General features: G+C 33.0%; 2 protein-coding genes across 2 annotated transcripts; one reads left to right on the top strand and one right to left on the bottom strand.

The window, feature by feature from the left end:
- Nucleotides 1-11,367, top strand: LOC129800574 (cleavage and polyadenylation specificity factor subunit 5). The gene is made up of 5 exons (XM_055845063.1): nucleotides 1-358; nucleotides 479-743; nucleotides 4,325-4,490; nucleotides 5,680-5,794; nucleotides 11,086-11,367. The coding sequence occupies exons 1-5, from the start codon at nucleotides 210-212 to the stop codon at nucleotides 11,111-11,113; spliced, it is 723 nt and encodes a 240-aa protein (XP_055701038.1). The 5' UTR covers nucleotides 1-209; the 3' UTR covers nucleotides 11,114-11,367.
- LOC129800571 (eukaryotic translation initiation factor 2 subunit 2) lies at nucleotides 11,350-16,159 on the bottom strand. The gene is made up of 3 exons (XM_055845059.1): nucleotides 15,939-16,159; nucleotides 15,215-15,626; nucleotides 11,350-12,059 (listed from the first exon to the last, which is right to left on the bottom strand). The coding sequence occupies exons 1-3, from the start codon at nucleotides 15,954-15,956 to the stop codon at nucleotides 11,536-11,538; spliced, it is 954 nt and encodes a 317-aa protein (XP_055701034.1). The 5' UTR covers nucleotides 15,957-16,159; the 3' UTR covers nucleotides 11,350-11,535.
- Between the last annotated feature and the right edge of the window lie 1,018 nt (nucleotides 16,160-17,177).

Below are 17,177 nucleotides of genomic sequence, written 5' to 3'. Positions count from 1 at the left end.
TCAAGTCAATGTCAAAAACAGCGCAGTTTTGTTTTCCGCGTTCAGTGTGTGAGCAAATTGTTTTTCCTACATTATTTTCCAAGAAAAACCATCGAAGCACTGACCAAAAGTGATTTAAAGTGAAATTGGGGAAAGTCTTAAGGTGGGCGTGAAGGAAAATTGCTCAAGGAAGAATTATTTGTGGGTGAAAAGAAGAAAAGTTTTTCACAATGGCAACAATGGCGGCTATTGAGAAGACCGGCACTGGATGGCCAAGGAGAAACAGTCAAGGAAATGCAGCTGCAGCTGCCACTCCAGATGCTCAACAGCAGAAAATTACCCTCAATCAATCTGTTACTATCAACAGAACCATTAACCTGTAAGTAAAACCTGAGAATTCATTCTTTTTCCAAGATTATTTCTTGATTTTGGCAAGAAAAACAGACCCCATGCCGTCCATCTTTGATAAACAATTTTTTTTCATTGAACTTCCTTCCAGGTACCCCCTGACAAATTACACATTTGGCACGAAGGAACCACTCTTCGAGAAGGATCCATCAGTGCCAGCCAGGTTTCAGCGGATGCGCGATGAATTCGATCGCATCGGGATGAGGCGATCCGTCGAAGGAGTACTCCTTGTCCACGAACATGGACTTCCGCACGTCCTGCTTCTCCAGCTGGGCACAACTTTCTTCAAATTGCCCGGAGGAGAGCTCAACGCAGGGGAAGATGAAGTCGAAGGCCTCAAGAGACTCCTCACTGAAGTAAGTCACTCTTTTTCTCTCCTAAAATTTTATCATCAGGGTACCTTCCCTGGTCCATCGCCCCTTGATCTCGATGCTGATTGCCCCAAATTCACCTTGTATTGTAAAATTTTTGTAAATGGGGAAAGAGAGTGCGGGGAATATTGTAAAATTCAGAGAATGATTGTACAGGGCAAATTTAGGGTGGATTAACCACTTTTGAACCTCAGTCAATTAGTCAAATTGTATTTTGTTTCATAATATAAGATCTTTGATTGTTGCTTGTAAAGGGGTAACCTTCTCACTAATCTACTTCCTCAATTTACTGAAAACCTCTAAATAATCCCCCTAATAAAGAGAATTCTGGAGCTAGGTGGAACTTTCACTTAACAAACTGACATATTACTTGTTAAAATTTTGTGTAAAATTAACTAAATAGCTAAAAAAATCAAAATCTTAGGTTAATTGGGTTTATTAGAACGATTTAGGACTATTTGGACAGGGGCGTATTAAGGGTAAATACAAAGGGGCTACAGGAGTTCCATTTCGGTGTCCCTATCAAAAAATAGGATTTCAGACGAACATCATTTTATTCACTGAAATTACCCTTTGTAATAAAATTCCACTCAATTGTTATAAGATTAAAAAAGTATTTAGATTAAACCCTAAAGTTCATCTAGAAAAACATTTAAAACTTTTAACGTTTAACGTTTCTATTAATTTATGATAAAGAGGTAAAATCTTCAATCTAAAACCATTGTTTGTTCCTTGACGGACCTAGGACTACTTAAATGCGTCTACACATTGGGAGCAATTTTCGTCAAAAATTGCGTTTTTGACAGAAATTTGACGTTTCCCCCTACAACGCTGCAGAGAATTGCCTTCAAAAAAGCAATTTTTGACAAAAATTGCTCCCAATGTGTAGAGGCCATAAGGCTCAACCCAGCGAGCACAGTTAGCAGTAAAAAAATAGCATTTTCAGCATTTTTTCGCTGAATCGGTCTGCTGGCCAGTCAGCAGCTCTCGAATAAAAAGTGCTAAGCAAATACATGAAAATGGCACTATTTAGCGCTCGCAGCGGATGATGGCAGAACTAAACACTCTCGGTAGATGGCGCTGAAAACCATTTAGCAAATTTTTTCTTTCATTTTTTTCTTTTTCTCTCAAAATGAACTTGGAATTTCCCCTGAAATTATTTATCAACTTTGGGGGATATTATAATCACGATTTTAATTACCTATATTGTTATATGATTTATGCTGCGGTATGCTGTCTATGGAGAATGGTCAAATAGGTATATTAAACATACTCCCGACCAAAAATTCTGCATTTTTAGTGAATTGCGTCATTATTTTCTTGAGAAAAAAAAATTATTCTGAGGAAATATTCAGTCGGGAGTTATAAAACTATTCATTATTTATGAAAAATATGTTTTTTCTTTTGAAAAAAAAACATATTTTCCTCATATTTTGCAATTAAATATTAACATTTTTCCTGAAACAGCTATCGATGTATTATGCTCACATTCGATCACAACTCACAACTATTGTAATTGATCGCGAAACTGGATTTTTCTACATATTTAAGTTATTTATGGTAAATAAAGTTGCAGAAGCATTAAAAAATCGTTTTAAAAGATGTGGCTCCCTTACTTAGTAAGTTCAATGATGGTTTTAAAAATACTACAAAAACTTCTATTAGAAAAAATTTTATTAGACCAATGCTGTTATTGGTCTAATAAAACATTTTTGGATCATAAATTTTCTGAAGCGCATTTCTGCGCAAAAAATTACTTTTATTATCGCGGTGTAATAGTAAATTAACAAATTATTGTTTTTCTTAATACTGCACATATTCCTTTTTAAATCAAAAATTTATTCGATTTGGTGATTTATTTTTTAAATTAAAATGACACGTGTTAATATTTTTTAAAAGAGAGATTTTAAATACCTTTAAAGTCAGGAAAATATGCCGATTAGGGGAAAGGCTCATAATTTTGTCCAATTTCTTATTTTGGACACTTTGAGGATAAAATTGGACACTGAAAATAAATTGATTAAAATGATGGATTTTTATTCCAATATTTGATGAATAATGAATTCTATCTAAATATTTGTTCTTTTTGGAAGATTTTAACACTACATACGTTAAATTTTGAATATGATTTGAGTTAAAATTCATTTGTTGAAAATTCAGTGTGAGCAATTGCTTACGAGAAATATGACAGAACTTCGTGTTTACTTCAGTCTTATTTTGCCGTAATGAAGTACCAACAATGTTTCTTCGCTTTTTTTGAGTGATATTATTGAATATTCATTGAAAATTGTGTTGATTCACGTTAATGGTGATTTGTACATTTGACCTGAAGTGAGATTTGCCTTGTGAATTACGTTTTTCGTATGAAAAATGGGCAATTTTCTACGAGGTTCACCAGTGAGATGATACTTCTTATTTTGGACAGGTTTTTTTCTATCGAAATTTCGTGAACTTTGACACAAATGCCTGGACAAATGCCTGGAGAAACAAAGGAGCATCAACTGAAATAAGTGGACAAGAATTCTTGGCAATGCAATTTTAATTTAGGTGTATTATATATATTTTTGTAAATGGATTCATAATATTTATTTATTTATGTTTTTTTTTGATAAAATTTAACAATACAAAAATTAAATTGGTCGTAAAAGTTTGAAGAATACATATTAGTCAAAATATATTATAAATATCATTTTTTTTTTAATTTTTGCGAATTTTAATTTTTTAATGGCAAATGTGGTTATTGTAAGAATCATGAAATTGTAATAATGGAAAGAGTTTACATTTAGCTTCTACTCAATCCCGGCAACCTCAGCAAAGACAAAAACCAAGTTCATTAAAGTCTCTCACTCGATTGGGGAAAAAGAAGAACTTTGACTATAATTGCCGCTGCGATCGCTAGTGTCACTTCAAGGTTAGCAGAACTCAGCTGAAAATATTTTTTCAGATGATTTGGAAAGGCTTAGCATTTGGTGCTCGCTGGGAATGTACTGAATTTAAATTCATCGACCGTTAAGACGCATGTTTGATAGCGGCTCCCCGCACCCCCCTAATAGATATATTTTTTTCAAAAAATTCATCTTATAATCTATATAAATCTTTAATTAAAATGGGTTAAAATGTTAAAGGAATTTTAAGGAAAGTTCCACCTTCTATTTTTTTTTTTTTAATACAAGTAATCACTCCACAATTCTTTAATTATTCAGTAAATAACATATATAAAATCCTTTTTATGAATGTTAATAAATGTTAGATGATTTTTTTTTCTTAGACTACAAGAGCTAATAGAAAAAAAAGAACAAGAACCTATTAATCAATAATAATCATTTGTAGAGGACAGGATGATTTTTTTTGTAGAAGAATGTGTAATGAAGATTGAGAATCTCTTTTAAAAACCAGCTTAATGTTGTGAAAACAATTTAAAAAAAGGGAGCTGGAATAGGAAGAAAGAGATTTAGAGCGACAAAAGAAAAAAAAAGTGAAAAACAATTTAAAAAATAAATGATAAATAATGTAGAGAAGGTTGCAGAGAAGAGAAGAATGTTTTAAAACAAGTTAGGATTCCACAGACACTCGGCCGGCAGGATGGAGTTAAGCAGGAGTGGATTGTGGAGGACACCATCGGAAACTGGTGGAGGCCCAACTTCGAACCACCTCAGTATCCATATATTCCACCCCATATCACCAAACCCAAGGAACACAAACGTTTGTTTCTCGTCCAACTTCACGAAAAGGGTAATGTGCAAAGAACATTGTAATTTATTCTTTAATTTTATATCACTTTTTATCTCTTAAGAATTTTAGTAAGGAATTAGAAAACAGAGTTACTTCATTTGTCTCTAAAAGAAAAGATAAATAAACGAAAAAAAAAATAATATAAAAAATAGGTTTCTTTTTTTTTGTCTTGAGAAATGTTTTTTTTTTAATTTTTTTTTATTTTTTCTTAAATTGTGATTCGTATGTTAACGTATTTATTTAAAATCTTTAGTAAACAATAATGCTAGAATGTACTGAGATAGAAAATAGATCTCTTAAGATTAATGTGATATTATTGAAATTATTTTGTGATATTTAATCTTTTCAAAAATTTCTCAATAGTCTCAATTAACAGTTTATTAAATGAAAAATTAAATATTGGCAATCATTTATACAAAATAATTTCAAATGCACAAAAAAAAAGATTGTAGATACAGGTAAATAAATTTCATTTGCAAATCAATTAAAAGCAATTGAAATTTATTAATCTGCTCAATTATGTCAAAATTGATTGCCCAAAAAAAAGGTTAAAAAATAACAATAAATAAAATAGAATCACAAAATTAAATTAGGCATACTTTTAGATTTGTATAAACCTTTGTACAGAATAATAAATTCTTCTTCTCAAAATCGTGTCTTGTAAGATTTTTATAATTTTCTGTATTTAATTTTTTCCTGTTACATTGACAATAGAGATAAAAATCACAATAAATGTCACAATGTATTGTGTTTCTAATATGTTATCTCACAAATTTTATAAAGAGAAAAAAATATAAATTAAAAAAACACTGAACATTTGTACAAAGATCGTGTTAGAGGATTGTAAATGAGAAAAAAAGATGTTTTGAAAAAAACAAAAAAACAAACATTTTTGGCCAAATTTTGTGGATCCAAAAATTTACAACAATTTTTCATTATTTTTTCTTTCATTCTTCAAATAAAACAACCACACAAAAGTCGTTTTTAATCCCTAAATTGGACAATTTTCGAGGAGGAGAGTCCGAATTTGATGACTCAAATTCTCGAAAAATTGTTGATTTTTTTTCAATTTTTTTTTCATGGAGTGTGAATATTTTTTTAAGTTTAATGTTTAAATAATTAGAGGGAGATCTCTCAAAGTTCGTCTGATTTTTAATTGTTTCTATTCGATTTTTATCGTTCTGTGCAGCTCTCTTTGCCGTGCCGAAGAACTACAAGTTAGTGGCTGCTCCACTCTTTGAGCTCTACGACAATTCCCAGGGCTATGGACCGATCATTTCATCACTGCCACAGGCACTTTGCAGGTAAAAATAACAATTTCTCACATTGGAAAATTCAAGACCTTTTAAATGAACCTAATCCTGACTAAATCGGTTAAGAAATAACCCTTCTAGAAAGGTAATTTTCCCTTTTCCTTAAAAAATTCAAAATTGTGTATTTTCGGTGATAAATTGCTCTTTCTTTTCTGAAACATGCAAAAGGGAAATGTTTCTTCTGAACATTTTTTTTGGCACTTTAGTGTTGTCTAGTGCTTCTGCATTATCGACTTTTCTCTGTGTTGGTTCCAGTCATGGCTGTTTGGTGATTTTAGAACACGGCGAAGATGGAAAAAAACAGTCGAGACAGGAACCTGCACAAAGAAAAGTCGATAATGCAGAAGCACTTGATAAATGTAAAGTGTTAAAAAGGGGAAATCTCCCCTACAGTTCTCAAGTGCTTCCACACTATCGACTTTTCTCTGTATTGGTTCCTGTCTCGACTGTTTTCCTCAGTTCTTGGCATGTTCTACAGAAGCACTTGAAAACAGTAAATTACTAAAAAAAAAAAAGAAACATGTTCATTTTTCATTGGAATAGCACCATAACTTATATGTAATTTTTAACGTTTTCGATCAAAATAGTTGCATTGAAAAATTCAGGACCTTTAAAATAAATCCAATCTTAATTAAATCGGATGAGAGATAAACCGAGCAAGGCGATTTTTCTTTTTTCTTAAAAATTAAAAATGGAGGATTTTTTTAGTGAATGCTGAATTTTACAACGATTATTGTTGTATTTTTGAAAATTCAGCTAGAAATTTTAATTTGTTTTCACAGTTTATGAAATTCAAAAAATCACATCACCCTCTAATTTGACCGTTTTTGATGAGTAAAAGCTCAAATGAATCAATCTTACAAAATGCTATAACTTTCTAAAACATTTGAACTTCGTAGGACCCACACCAGGGGCGCCACAGTCGAAAAACAAATTTCAATATCACATTACAGTAGACTCTCGCTCAATCGGCTCTTTCTCAATCGGGCGACAAATTTTGTTGACAATTTTCACGTTTAATTATGAAGCTAATTCGATCAAATTCGCTGTAGTTCTTCCTATTTTATCGTGATTCTTTATAATTGAGCGCTTTTTGTGGAATTTACAAATGTTTTGACACCCAAATCTATCGATAAACCGGATGACATTTTGCCCCAAATGCCCAATTGAGAGAGAGTCTACTGTAACCTCAATTATTTCGATTGTTGCTGAGCCAATTTTGATAATTACTTAGGCACAATTGTGGAGAACATTTATGTATATATTTCATCCATACATCAATTTTCGATCAGATAATGCGATCTGATTTTGCCGTTTAAGTGTGAAAAAATTGACTTTTCCCATAATAACGCTTTGAAACCACTCCAAATTATTGTGAATAAACAAATTAAGATAGAAAATTCAAACTAAAAAGATATGAAAGAATATTAAATTTACTCACTTTTAGGCATAGTAGTTGGCATATAAAATGTTCTATCTAAGTGGGAGAATTATTAGAAGATGGAAAAAACAGAAAAATGCACAATTTTTGGTGCACTTTTTCAAAAAATCTTTAAAAAATATACTTTATTTTCATCGTAGGTTCTTGATATGTTCACAAGAGTTATAGAGGATGAAATTACGCATCATTTTAGCTTTATGTGACTACCACCGGATAAATAGGACCGGAGAAATAAATTTTTGAATTTTAGAAAACAGCAAAAAACTAAAAATGCATATATTAAAAAATCCAGACGGTACCCGGACAAACGGACTTCAGATTTGAGATGCCTAAATGACCTTCTAACAAGTTTTTGCACTCTCGTCAGAAACACCCACAACGTGTCGCACAGTGTAATTGATATATTCTTCAAGGAAAATATTTCAAAAATAGAGTTAAAAATTTTGATATTTTTATTTTCTAAATTCCTTGTTCGAATTCTAACTAAGAAACATACAACATCGAAGAAGATCTATGGAAACTATCTATGGAAAAAAGTTTTAGCCGCTATCTTATTTATCTTGGAAGATATTGAATTTTGAAATTTTCGATTTGTGACTTTTTGCACCAGAATCTCCTACTTTTTGGTCAGAGTTCTTTAATGGTCAGAATACAGTAGACTCTCGCTTATCCGTGAAAGCGGGACCAAAATGTCATACGGATTTTGAGAGTGATACCCATCAAATTGTTTGAAATCCAACGATTTTTTTTGTTTACATTGAAAATTTATGGAGTGAATCCTGACCTAACTGAATCCGACAGTCTCTCTAAAAATGCGTACTGTCCAAAAAAGTTACAGTGAGTAAGAATTACAGTAGATAGAGCACATTTGCTTAACAAAAAAAAACCAAAACGGGAACAATGTGTCATCAAAATTTTGAAAATTCAACTGCCTCACGGATTTTTTTTATGTCACCCGGAAAAAGAATCCACGGATAAGCGAGAGTCTACTGTATTTAAAAACTTTACCTTAATAAAACAAATTAAAGATTTATTCTGAAAAAAATAGCAAAATGTTTTCAAATTTCCCGCGTCGCAAAATAGTATACATTCCATACATTCAGGCTTATTCAAAAATGATTTCATAAATTGACTCCCAAAAGTAGGCAAATATGCATAATTGTATGTGCATAATTCCGAGAGACTTAATGCCGGGACAGAGTGTAACTGAATGGCGTCCCCCCACTTCAGCTCTAAATCGAATTTGCATGCATTCCAAGTTAGCTCACATTAAGAATCTCACCTACATAAGCCAGTTAGGATTATCTGTGCCTTTACATTTTTTGTTTGTAACTCATGCCAGAACATTCTAAAATGATCATTTCTTTACCAATTTTTGATTTTAAAATGTTTTTTTGATTTATAAATCAATTTGATCTCTTGTAACATCAATAGGGGAAGTGCTTATAATTTTGGACAGTCTGCATATAAGCATCGATATCCCAAGTTTGAAGTGCGATATTTTCAATACTAATTGACTTTTTTTGTTACTCTCTTTTCAGAAGGATTGTTTAGAAACTTGGCAAGCTATTTATCATCTCATTTTTACTAAAATTAGTTTTAATACGTTTAAAAATGAATTGATATGTAGAGGTGAATTTGACACTTATTTTGGACAACTTGGTTATTAATTTTTACAACTTGTCTGTAAATTTGGACAGATAATCCGCCTCAACAGGATGCCCATTGTTCTTCATTTTATGAACCAATCTTACCAAGTCCTCTTCCTGGTCATGTAAGGGAAACGTGGAATGTCACAAGAAGCCCAGAAACTTTCCATATCATTCATTAAAGTGAGTTGACTTCGATACTCCAAGTACGTGCGGATTCGCTCATTCCCTGACCTTTCCGGGAGCCTTTCAAGGCATTTCTCGCTACATCTCTTTCGTAGAGATGATGCTCCTTTGTTTCTCCAGGCATTTGTCTAACCTAGTCATCACAAAAGCTAAAACTTCACGAAATTTCGTGAGAAAAACACCTGTCCAAAATAAGAATCATCACCTCACTGGTGAATGTCTTAAAAAATTTCCCATTTTTCACACGAGAAATCTAATTTACAAGGCAAATCTCACTTCAGGTCAAATGTACAAATCATCAGTAACGTGAATCAACACAATATTCAATGAATATTCAATAATAGCACTCAAAAACAGCGAACAAACTTTGTTAGTACTTCACCAAAACTAAATAAGACTGAAGTAAGCCACGAAGTTCTGTCATATTTCTCGTAAGCAATTGCTCACACTGAATTTTCAACAAAGCAATTTCAACTCAAATCATATTCAAAATTTAACGTATTTAGTGTCAAAATCTTCCAAAAAGAACAAATATTTAGATAGAATTCATTTTTCATCAAATATTGGAATAAAAATCCATCATTTTAATCAATTTATTTTTAGTGTCCAATGTTATCTTCAAAGTGTCCAAAATAAGAAACTGGACAAAATTATGAGCACTTACCCTAAGCACCAAAAAAATCATGCGAAAAATTAATTCACGGAGAGCTCTAATCTCGTGAGTTCGAGCATTCCACAAAGCTGGGACGCTTTGCCGTCTCTTTTATTCGAAATTCCATTTTCACTATTCTTCAAATATTAAGCTGGCTATACATTAGACATAATTTATTGAAATATTTCTTTTCAATATCAAATATTGACAAGGATTGCCTCCATATTGCGGAGATTTATTGACATAAATGTTTCAATATTTAAAAAAAAAATTGTCCAGCGTGTTGGCAAATATTGAAATATTTGTTTCAATATGGAACATTTTATTCAATATTTTATTTCATTATTTGGAATGGCTACAATTTAGGCCAAATTATCTCAATAAAAAATTTCAAAGTCATTCAATATTTTTTAATGGTCAGGAATGTCAGGAATCTTCTTCCTTCAGAACATCACAGAACTGCCGGATTTTCCTTGTTCATGCATGAAAACACATCCAAGATCAAAATCCAAGTCAAGACACATCTCTACTGCTTCCTCCAGAAAATCCCAGATACTTGGAATTTGGTTATATATTTTGTTCAATCTTCTCAAGAACCCAACTTGGTCAGCACTAATCACCTGCTTCGTCCAGAAAATCACAGATCTTCTGGGATTTTCTTGAATATTATGCCCAAAACACTTCAGATACTTTCTGTGGTCAGAGGATTCCTGGAGCTGAAGTGCTTCCTCCAAGAAATCCCATATCTTCTGGGATTTTCTTGTTCATTATGCCCAAAGCACTTCATATAAGTATAATTTTATGATACGAATTGGAATCCTACAGAGGGAACGAAGGCTTGTAGTTGTGGCCATCAAGTCCTTTTGCTCGCGATAGTAAACTCTCCTACGGAATGATACGAAGCATGATCCAGAAAGTCTGTGAGAATTCAAGTTATTAATTCTATTTGGATTTTGTTTCCAATCTGAAGTGTTTTTGACATAATATACAAGAAAATCCCAGAAGATCTGGGATTTCTGGAGGAAGCTGGAGAAATCTTCTGACCAACTTTTGGGTGTTCTTGACAAAATACGGAAGAAAATCCCAGAAGATCTGTGAATCCCTGACTAGACTGGTGTCTTTAATATTGAAGTCAATTTGTTCAGTATGTAGGCAATTATTGAAATATTGGTTTCAATATTCGCTTCAATATTGAAGTTTCTTTTCAATGTCACTTTGAAATGCTATTATTTCAATAATTTGTCTAATGTGTAGACAGCTTTAGAGCCATTCATAAATTGCAAAATCTGCTCACAAGCATTTTGTACTTACCTTTACGAACCTTATCATTGATGCTGAAAATAATTTATTGCAGGTTCAATTTCATCTACATGGCCAACTGACTAACCGTCAATGTGCAAGAAGCCTGAAATTGGAGTTAGAGGATGCTGAAAAAAAGGAGAGGCGAAAGAAATTTTTGGGGGACAATTTCTGAAGTATTTCTTGGAAAATCTGAACCATCGGATCTTCCCCCCTTCAACACTTAAAGTTCCATTGTCTGTGGCGATTCCGCAAAGATACGAGAGAGAGATTGTTTGTGGACAAGCTGAAATTTTGTGCTGAATAAAAGACAATGACGTCACTGCAACACCCACAATTTAATTACTCAGTGAAATTTTATACATTATCCTTTGCGCTCTCACATACACAAAAAAAAAGAGTCTCCATACAATTATTCCTTCCAGCAGAATGTGTGGGCAGAAGTTGGACAATTCTTCCGGGGGGAAAGGGGGGATTTTCAGTGGGGGGGCGGAGGAGGAGGGATTTATGCAGTTTTCGCACGGATAGCTGCTCTCTTGCTGGTGACAGCCTGGAAGCCGGATTTGATGCTGGCGACGGAGCAGCGTGAGCCGCAGGATTCGCACTGCAGGAAGAAGAGTCTTGTGTCCTTCTGCAGGATTGTGTGGGGGGATTTGCAGGTGTGACAGGTGACATATTCCTTGATGTAGCGACGCAGGACATTCTCAATTTGCTTGGGCTGGAAGCGTCCCTTGATAATCAACTGATTATTGCCATCCACTGAGCCACTTGTGCCCAATTCCGACAGCAGATAATCCAGAAGATGCTTCGGCAGCCGATGCAGCACCTTGCAGATCTCCATGAAGTTGGCAAAGGAGGTCTTCTTGGTGCCAACTCGCAGAACCTGTGGCGGTCTCATCACGAATTTGGGCTTTCCGCCAGACGCCATCTCAGGATTCTTGTCCAGAATGATCTCGAATACTCGCTTAAGGAGTTCGTCGTAAGTATAGTCGCGATCAGAGCCAGCCCAGGAGGAATTGGCATCCTCAACTGCAAGGGAAAATCGTTAGCAGGCCAAAAAACGACATTTTTGGGGAACATTTGAGGGAATTTCTAAAAAAAATAGGTAAGAGGTTATATTCAAAAGTGAGGTTATGTTTGTCAATCACGTAATCTAGAAGGATTTTTTAATAAAAAAGGAACAGAAAATATCTCTCAAAAATGGATATTTTCCAAAAAGAATTTCAGAAGTTCTATTTTTTAAGTATTGAAGTTCGGCTTTTCAGGTTATGATGAACATAACCTAAACTTTTTGCGGATTTTCGATTAACTTTCAATAAAGTTTTTGGAATGAAATATTTTGAAAGGATATAATCACCAAAAGAATTATGAGCCGTTTTCACAAAAAATACTAAATTGCTTTCTTCAATTTAACTTTTTCGACTTTTGAACCTTTTTTTATAAAAACTTCGATCGAGTTAAAATTTATTTTCTGTTTTTTTTTTTTTTTTTTGGTAAATTTAAATTTAAACATTAATAAGTTGTTATTTTTAGGTTATGTTTAACATACCCCTAACTTTGTTCGAGCTTTTGAATTCATTTCATAAAAATACTTATTATAATTTTTTTTAATGAATCATTTGGGGCTTTTGTTTTCTAAATGCTTCATATTTTTTAGATAATATAAACTGCCAAAAATAATTTACTGATGACGTTTTTTTTAAGAAATTGTGAATAGCACATTTACAATATTCTTCGTCAATTATTCTTCAAAAAGGAAATGGCACTGCCCCGCGAGTGCCGTTTTAAGGTTAGCAAAATTGATATTGGCATTCAATCAAAATGATTTTAGGGTTAAAATTTGATTTTTTTTTTTTAGAAAATAAACTAGAGAGCTTAAATCCACTATTTTTTTTTGTAAATGCTAAATCTCAAAAGGTCAAATATGTGCATGATCGTAACTTTTCGAAGAGCTTTTTATTCTTTTTATTACTCATTTCACGAGGAATTTTTAGGTTATGTCCACACTGAGAAAAAAAGAGGATGTGATTAACTTTTTTTCCTCATAACTCATAACACTTTTTAGGTGTAAAAATATATCAACATTTTTAATGTTAATTTTACACCTTTTTAAGGGTAAAATTAACATGGAAAAGGGTAACTTTAACCCCTAATACACCTAAAAAGGGTAATATTTACTCCGATTTCGAATCAATAATGCAGGGTAAAATTAACATTTTCGAAATGTTATTTTAACTCTTTCGGATTTCTCTCACTTAGTAGCCTAACTAAAAATTTATCGTTTTTTTTCTTCTTTTCAAAAATTTTTTACTTTATTTTTTTTCAGGGTGGAATCACCACTTCTCGCCAGTCAGTGCCCCAATTTTCGCCACTTATATTAAAATTGAAATTCTTCCATTATTTGTGAAATAAATTGGCCGTAAAATTATTTGTAACTCTACTGCTGTTACTGATAGAGTCGAAAAACACTATTTTTTTGTTTTGAATTTAAATGTTTGAGCGTTTTTTACAGGAATATTTTAAGCAAGTACATCGAATCAAATATTTCTTACCAAATATAGTAAGTGTCATGAAACTTTTATCGAACAAAATTTATTGTTTGAGTAAATAATTCGTCTATTGAACATTTAATTACATTCGGCGAATACATAAAAATTGTATTTAGTTAGTTAATGTTTCATTTTATATTATTTTTATGTAAAAATGAGCCATGGCGGAAAGTGGTAATATTTTAAAATTGATTCACCACCTGTCGCCATAGCTTTTCAATAGGCGACGCTAACTTCACTTCGTACATTCTCAGTTGTCAAATCAATTTGTTCACTTTCTGCAATACAGTAGAGTTCCTCAAATTTGAACATAGATGACATTTTTCACTCCTCAAATTTGAACGATATTTTTAAAAACGTAACGGAATTCATGTGAAATGCACTTTCCGTCAATTAAGATAAACAAATTTAGAGAATATATCAATGTAATTTATTGTGAAATAAATTAAATTTGTTGCGGAAGATAATATAAAACGAAAATATTGAGGAAATACCAGAGAAAAATGGCACTTCATGCAAAACTTTCTTCACATAACCTCAAATTTTACATTTTGAAATCAACTGTCGTTCAAATTTGAGGAACTCGACTGTAGTCTAATAATTTGATTTCTCAAATAAAAGTGAAGAAAAATCATTTAATATGAGTAATAACAAGGTGATTATGAGGAAAAAAAATTATGAATGTGTTCTTTGCATAATATTGCCCAAAATAATCGAGGTTGAACTTTTTCAAATGGGTGGCGGGAATTGGTTACAGAACTGGCGAAAAGTGATAAAAAGTGGCGACGAAGTGGTTATTTTTGCATTGTTAATAAAAATTAGTTTTTTAAGTAGTCCAGGGTTAAATTGGAGGACTATTGTTTTCACGTATCTAGAGCCACATCTAAGTAACTTTGTGTCAAATATGAGTTGTCTGATTAATAAGGGGTCAAAAGTTATAATATAATTAATTTCACTTTTTCCTAAAAGTGGCGATAAGTGGTTACTCCATCCTAATAATCTAAAAAGATAAATTAATAAAAATATGACATTATCAGGAATAATTTTAATAACCTATTTATATTTTTACTTTTTCTTTTAAAAAGATTCGGCAAATAAAAAATTTCTTTTAAAAAATATCGCGGAAAATTTTTGAAAAATATACTTCATTTTTTTTGTTTTTGCTGATTTTTTTAGCAAATAACAATTTATGAATTTATTATATTTCGAGAATTTATTGCAAACAAAAATTAAGCTAAAAAAAATATAATTATAAAAATTTTATCCTTGAAAATAGGGTAATCTGAAGAATGCCTTTTCTCAGAAGCTAAAAATGGGTAATTTTTTATCATTAAAAAAACTGGACGGATTAAAAAATACTTAAATCCTCCTAAATTAATTTATTTGAGGCAATAAGAATGATTTTTAAGTCAATTAAACTTGCAATGAGAAGACTTCTTCAAACAAAAAACCTCAATTTTAAACATAACCTCTCAACTTTTTTAGAAAATTCCCTCCCAGGAATCATTCAAAAGGTTACGATATAAAAAAAAGCTACCACTCTCGGAAATGCTCCCATCCAGATCGGTAAGGCATGTAAAGGGAATAAGATTGTGCAGAGATCTCGACAAATCCCAAGATTTCTTCCTGACTTACCATTTTCTTTATCATCTGCTTTATCCTCCTCCTCCACCACGAGATCATCCAGCCTCTTCTTCGTCTTCTTTTTCTTTTTCATCATGGAAAAGTCCATGTCCAGATCAAAGTCTTCTTCCTGATTCTCCCCATCGTCTCCTGCTCCTGCAGCTGAGAGATCCTTGTCCTGAGCCGGTTGACTTGCACTCTTGCTCTTCTTCTTCTTGCCACCAAAAGTCTCGAGATCCAGGTCATCATTGAAGTCTACGCCACCTTGGTCATCACCTTCACCCTCTTCGGCATTATTCGTGGCATTGGAAGCATCTGCTGGTGCCCCAGAACCCGATTCTGTCCCATCGACAGCCAAAGCTGCCTCCAAATCGAATGTAGTCTTCTTCTTTTTCTTCTTCTTCTGCATGAACGTGTCGAATATCTACAAGAGAGATTCGGTGTTCACATCCGGGAACATGTTTGCCAATTCCCGTGCATGGGACACGTCAAATTTTGGGAGTGTGAGGTTTCGTCGCTGGAGTGGGAAGGTCAATGACCATTTGCCTCCCCAGAAACTCAAAAATCCTTGAGAATTAGAATCTTCTGGGAGAGTTTTGAACCACAGAGGTCAAAAGAGCTGGGCAAGGAAGCCCTCCTTGCCCAAAAATGCCCAGAAATGTGGGCTCAGTGAATCCTAACCTTAAATTTGCATGCCCATGCAACATCCTCAAATTTCTGAGAAAAATCCACTTACCGAATCTTCTTCAGCCATTTTCACACTTGTCCCTTCTTCACTTTTACTAATCACTAACTATTTGCACTCTCCACAAGGCTTTAAGTTGAGAAATTGTGCTTTTTAGCACGATTGCATCAGCCAAAAAATTTCGAGAGAAATCAAGTGACGTTCACCACGACAAAATTCTTCGTTAAGTTTTCTCCGGCCAGCGGCGTCGTTTTCGTTCAGCCGCGCTTGACGCTTTAGCTGTCACGCCAGCAGTGTTGCCAACTCTAGGAGATTTTCCCTAAATTTAGGAGATTCAAGTGGACATTTAAGTCCGAAAATTTTGATCTAGGTCTAGGAGTTAGGAGAATTATTTAAGAGAATTTTTTTTTTTAGAAATTACAGTAGACTCTCGCAAATTCGGCTCTTTTAAGATCGGACTATTTTTTAATTCGAACTATTTTTTAATTTGAACTATTTTTAATTCGAACTATTTTTTAATTTAAAAAAAGTTGTCATTTTTCAAATTTTATAATGATTTTAAAATGAATCAAATATGCTCAAATTTGGCATGGTTTGTCTTAGTTTTGATGTAATTTTGCATTATTAAGTTATTTTCAGGCAATTTACGATATAAATGAGTGTGTAAACTCAATATCTATATGCACATGAATAAAAAATCGTTGCATTTCAAAAAGTTTGTCGCCCGAATTTCTGTCTAATTCGGCTGACATTTCGGCCCCATATGCCCGAATTTGAGAGAGTCTACTGTATAGAAATTAGGGTAGAGTCAGTACTTTTTCGCCAGTAAGCACTTTTTCGCCACCTACAAATAAAATCACTTTTTCAGGGAATTATGAGCTCATGGAACTACGAAATGACTATTACTTCGTAACCTCTAGTCCAACGGATCAGAAAATCATAACTGGTGCTCCACCGACTAGATTATTTGCAAGTTAATTGAAGAAATTGTCGACAAGGTGAACAGTCACCAAAAAAATTTGGAGTTCTTAATAAACTTGTCAACGCTCAGACAAATTGTCTTGCAATATTTTATGTTTTTGCAGTACAGTATTTGATATTTTTTCACTGAAAGTCACTTTGTTATTAACTAAGCTTCGCTCTAATATCTAATAATAATAATGTTTTCCAAAAAAATAAAGAAATACGGATGTGGTGAAATAGGGCTTAATTTTTTCGGTTGTGCAAGTACTTTTCGCCACTCATTTTTCCAAGCATTTTACAAGTGGCGCACCTCGCGGAATTTAGTTG

This window comes from Phlebotomus papatasi, chromosome 2, assembly GCF_024763615.1.
Source record: "Phlebotomus papatasi isolate M1 chromosome 2, Ppap_2.1, whole genome shotgun sequence".
NCBI lineage: Eukaryota > Metazoa > Arthropoda > Insecta > Diptera > Psychodidae > Phlebotomus > Phlebotomus papatasi.
Note: the sequence above shows the minus strand (reverse complement) of the source record. Positions and strands in the feature narration are given on the sequence as shown.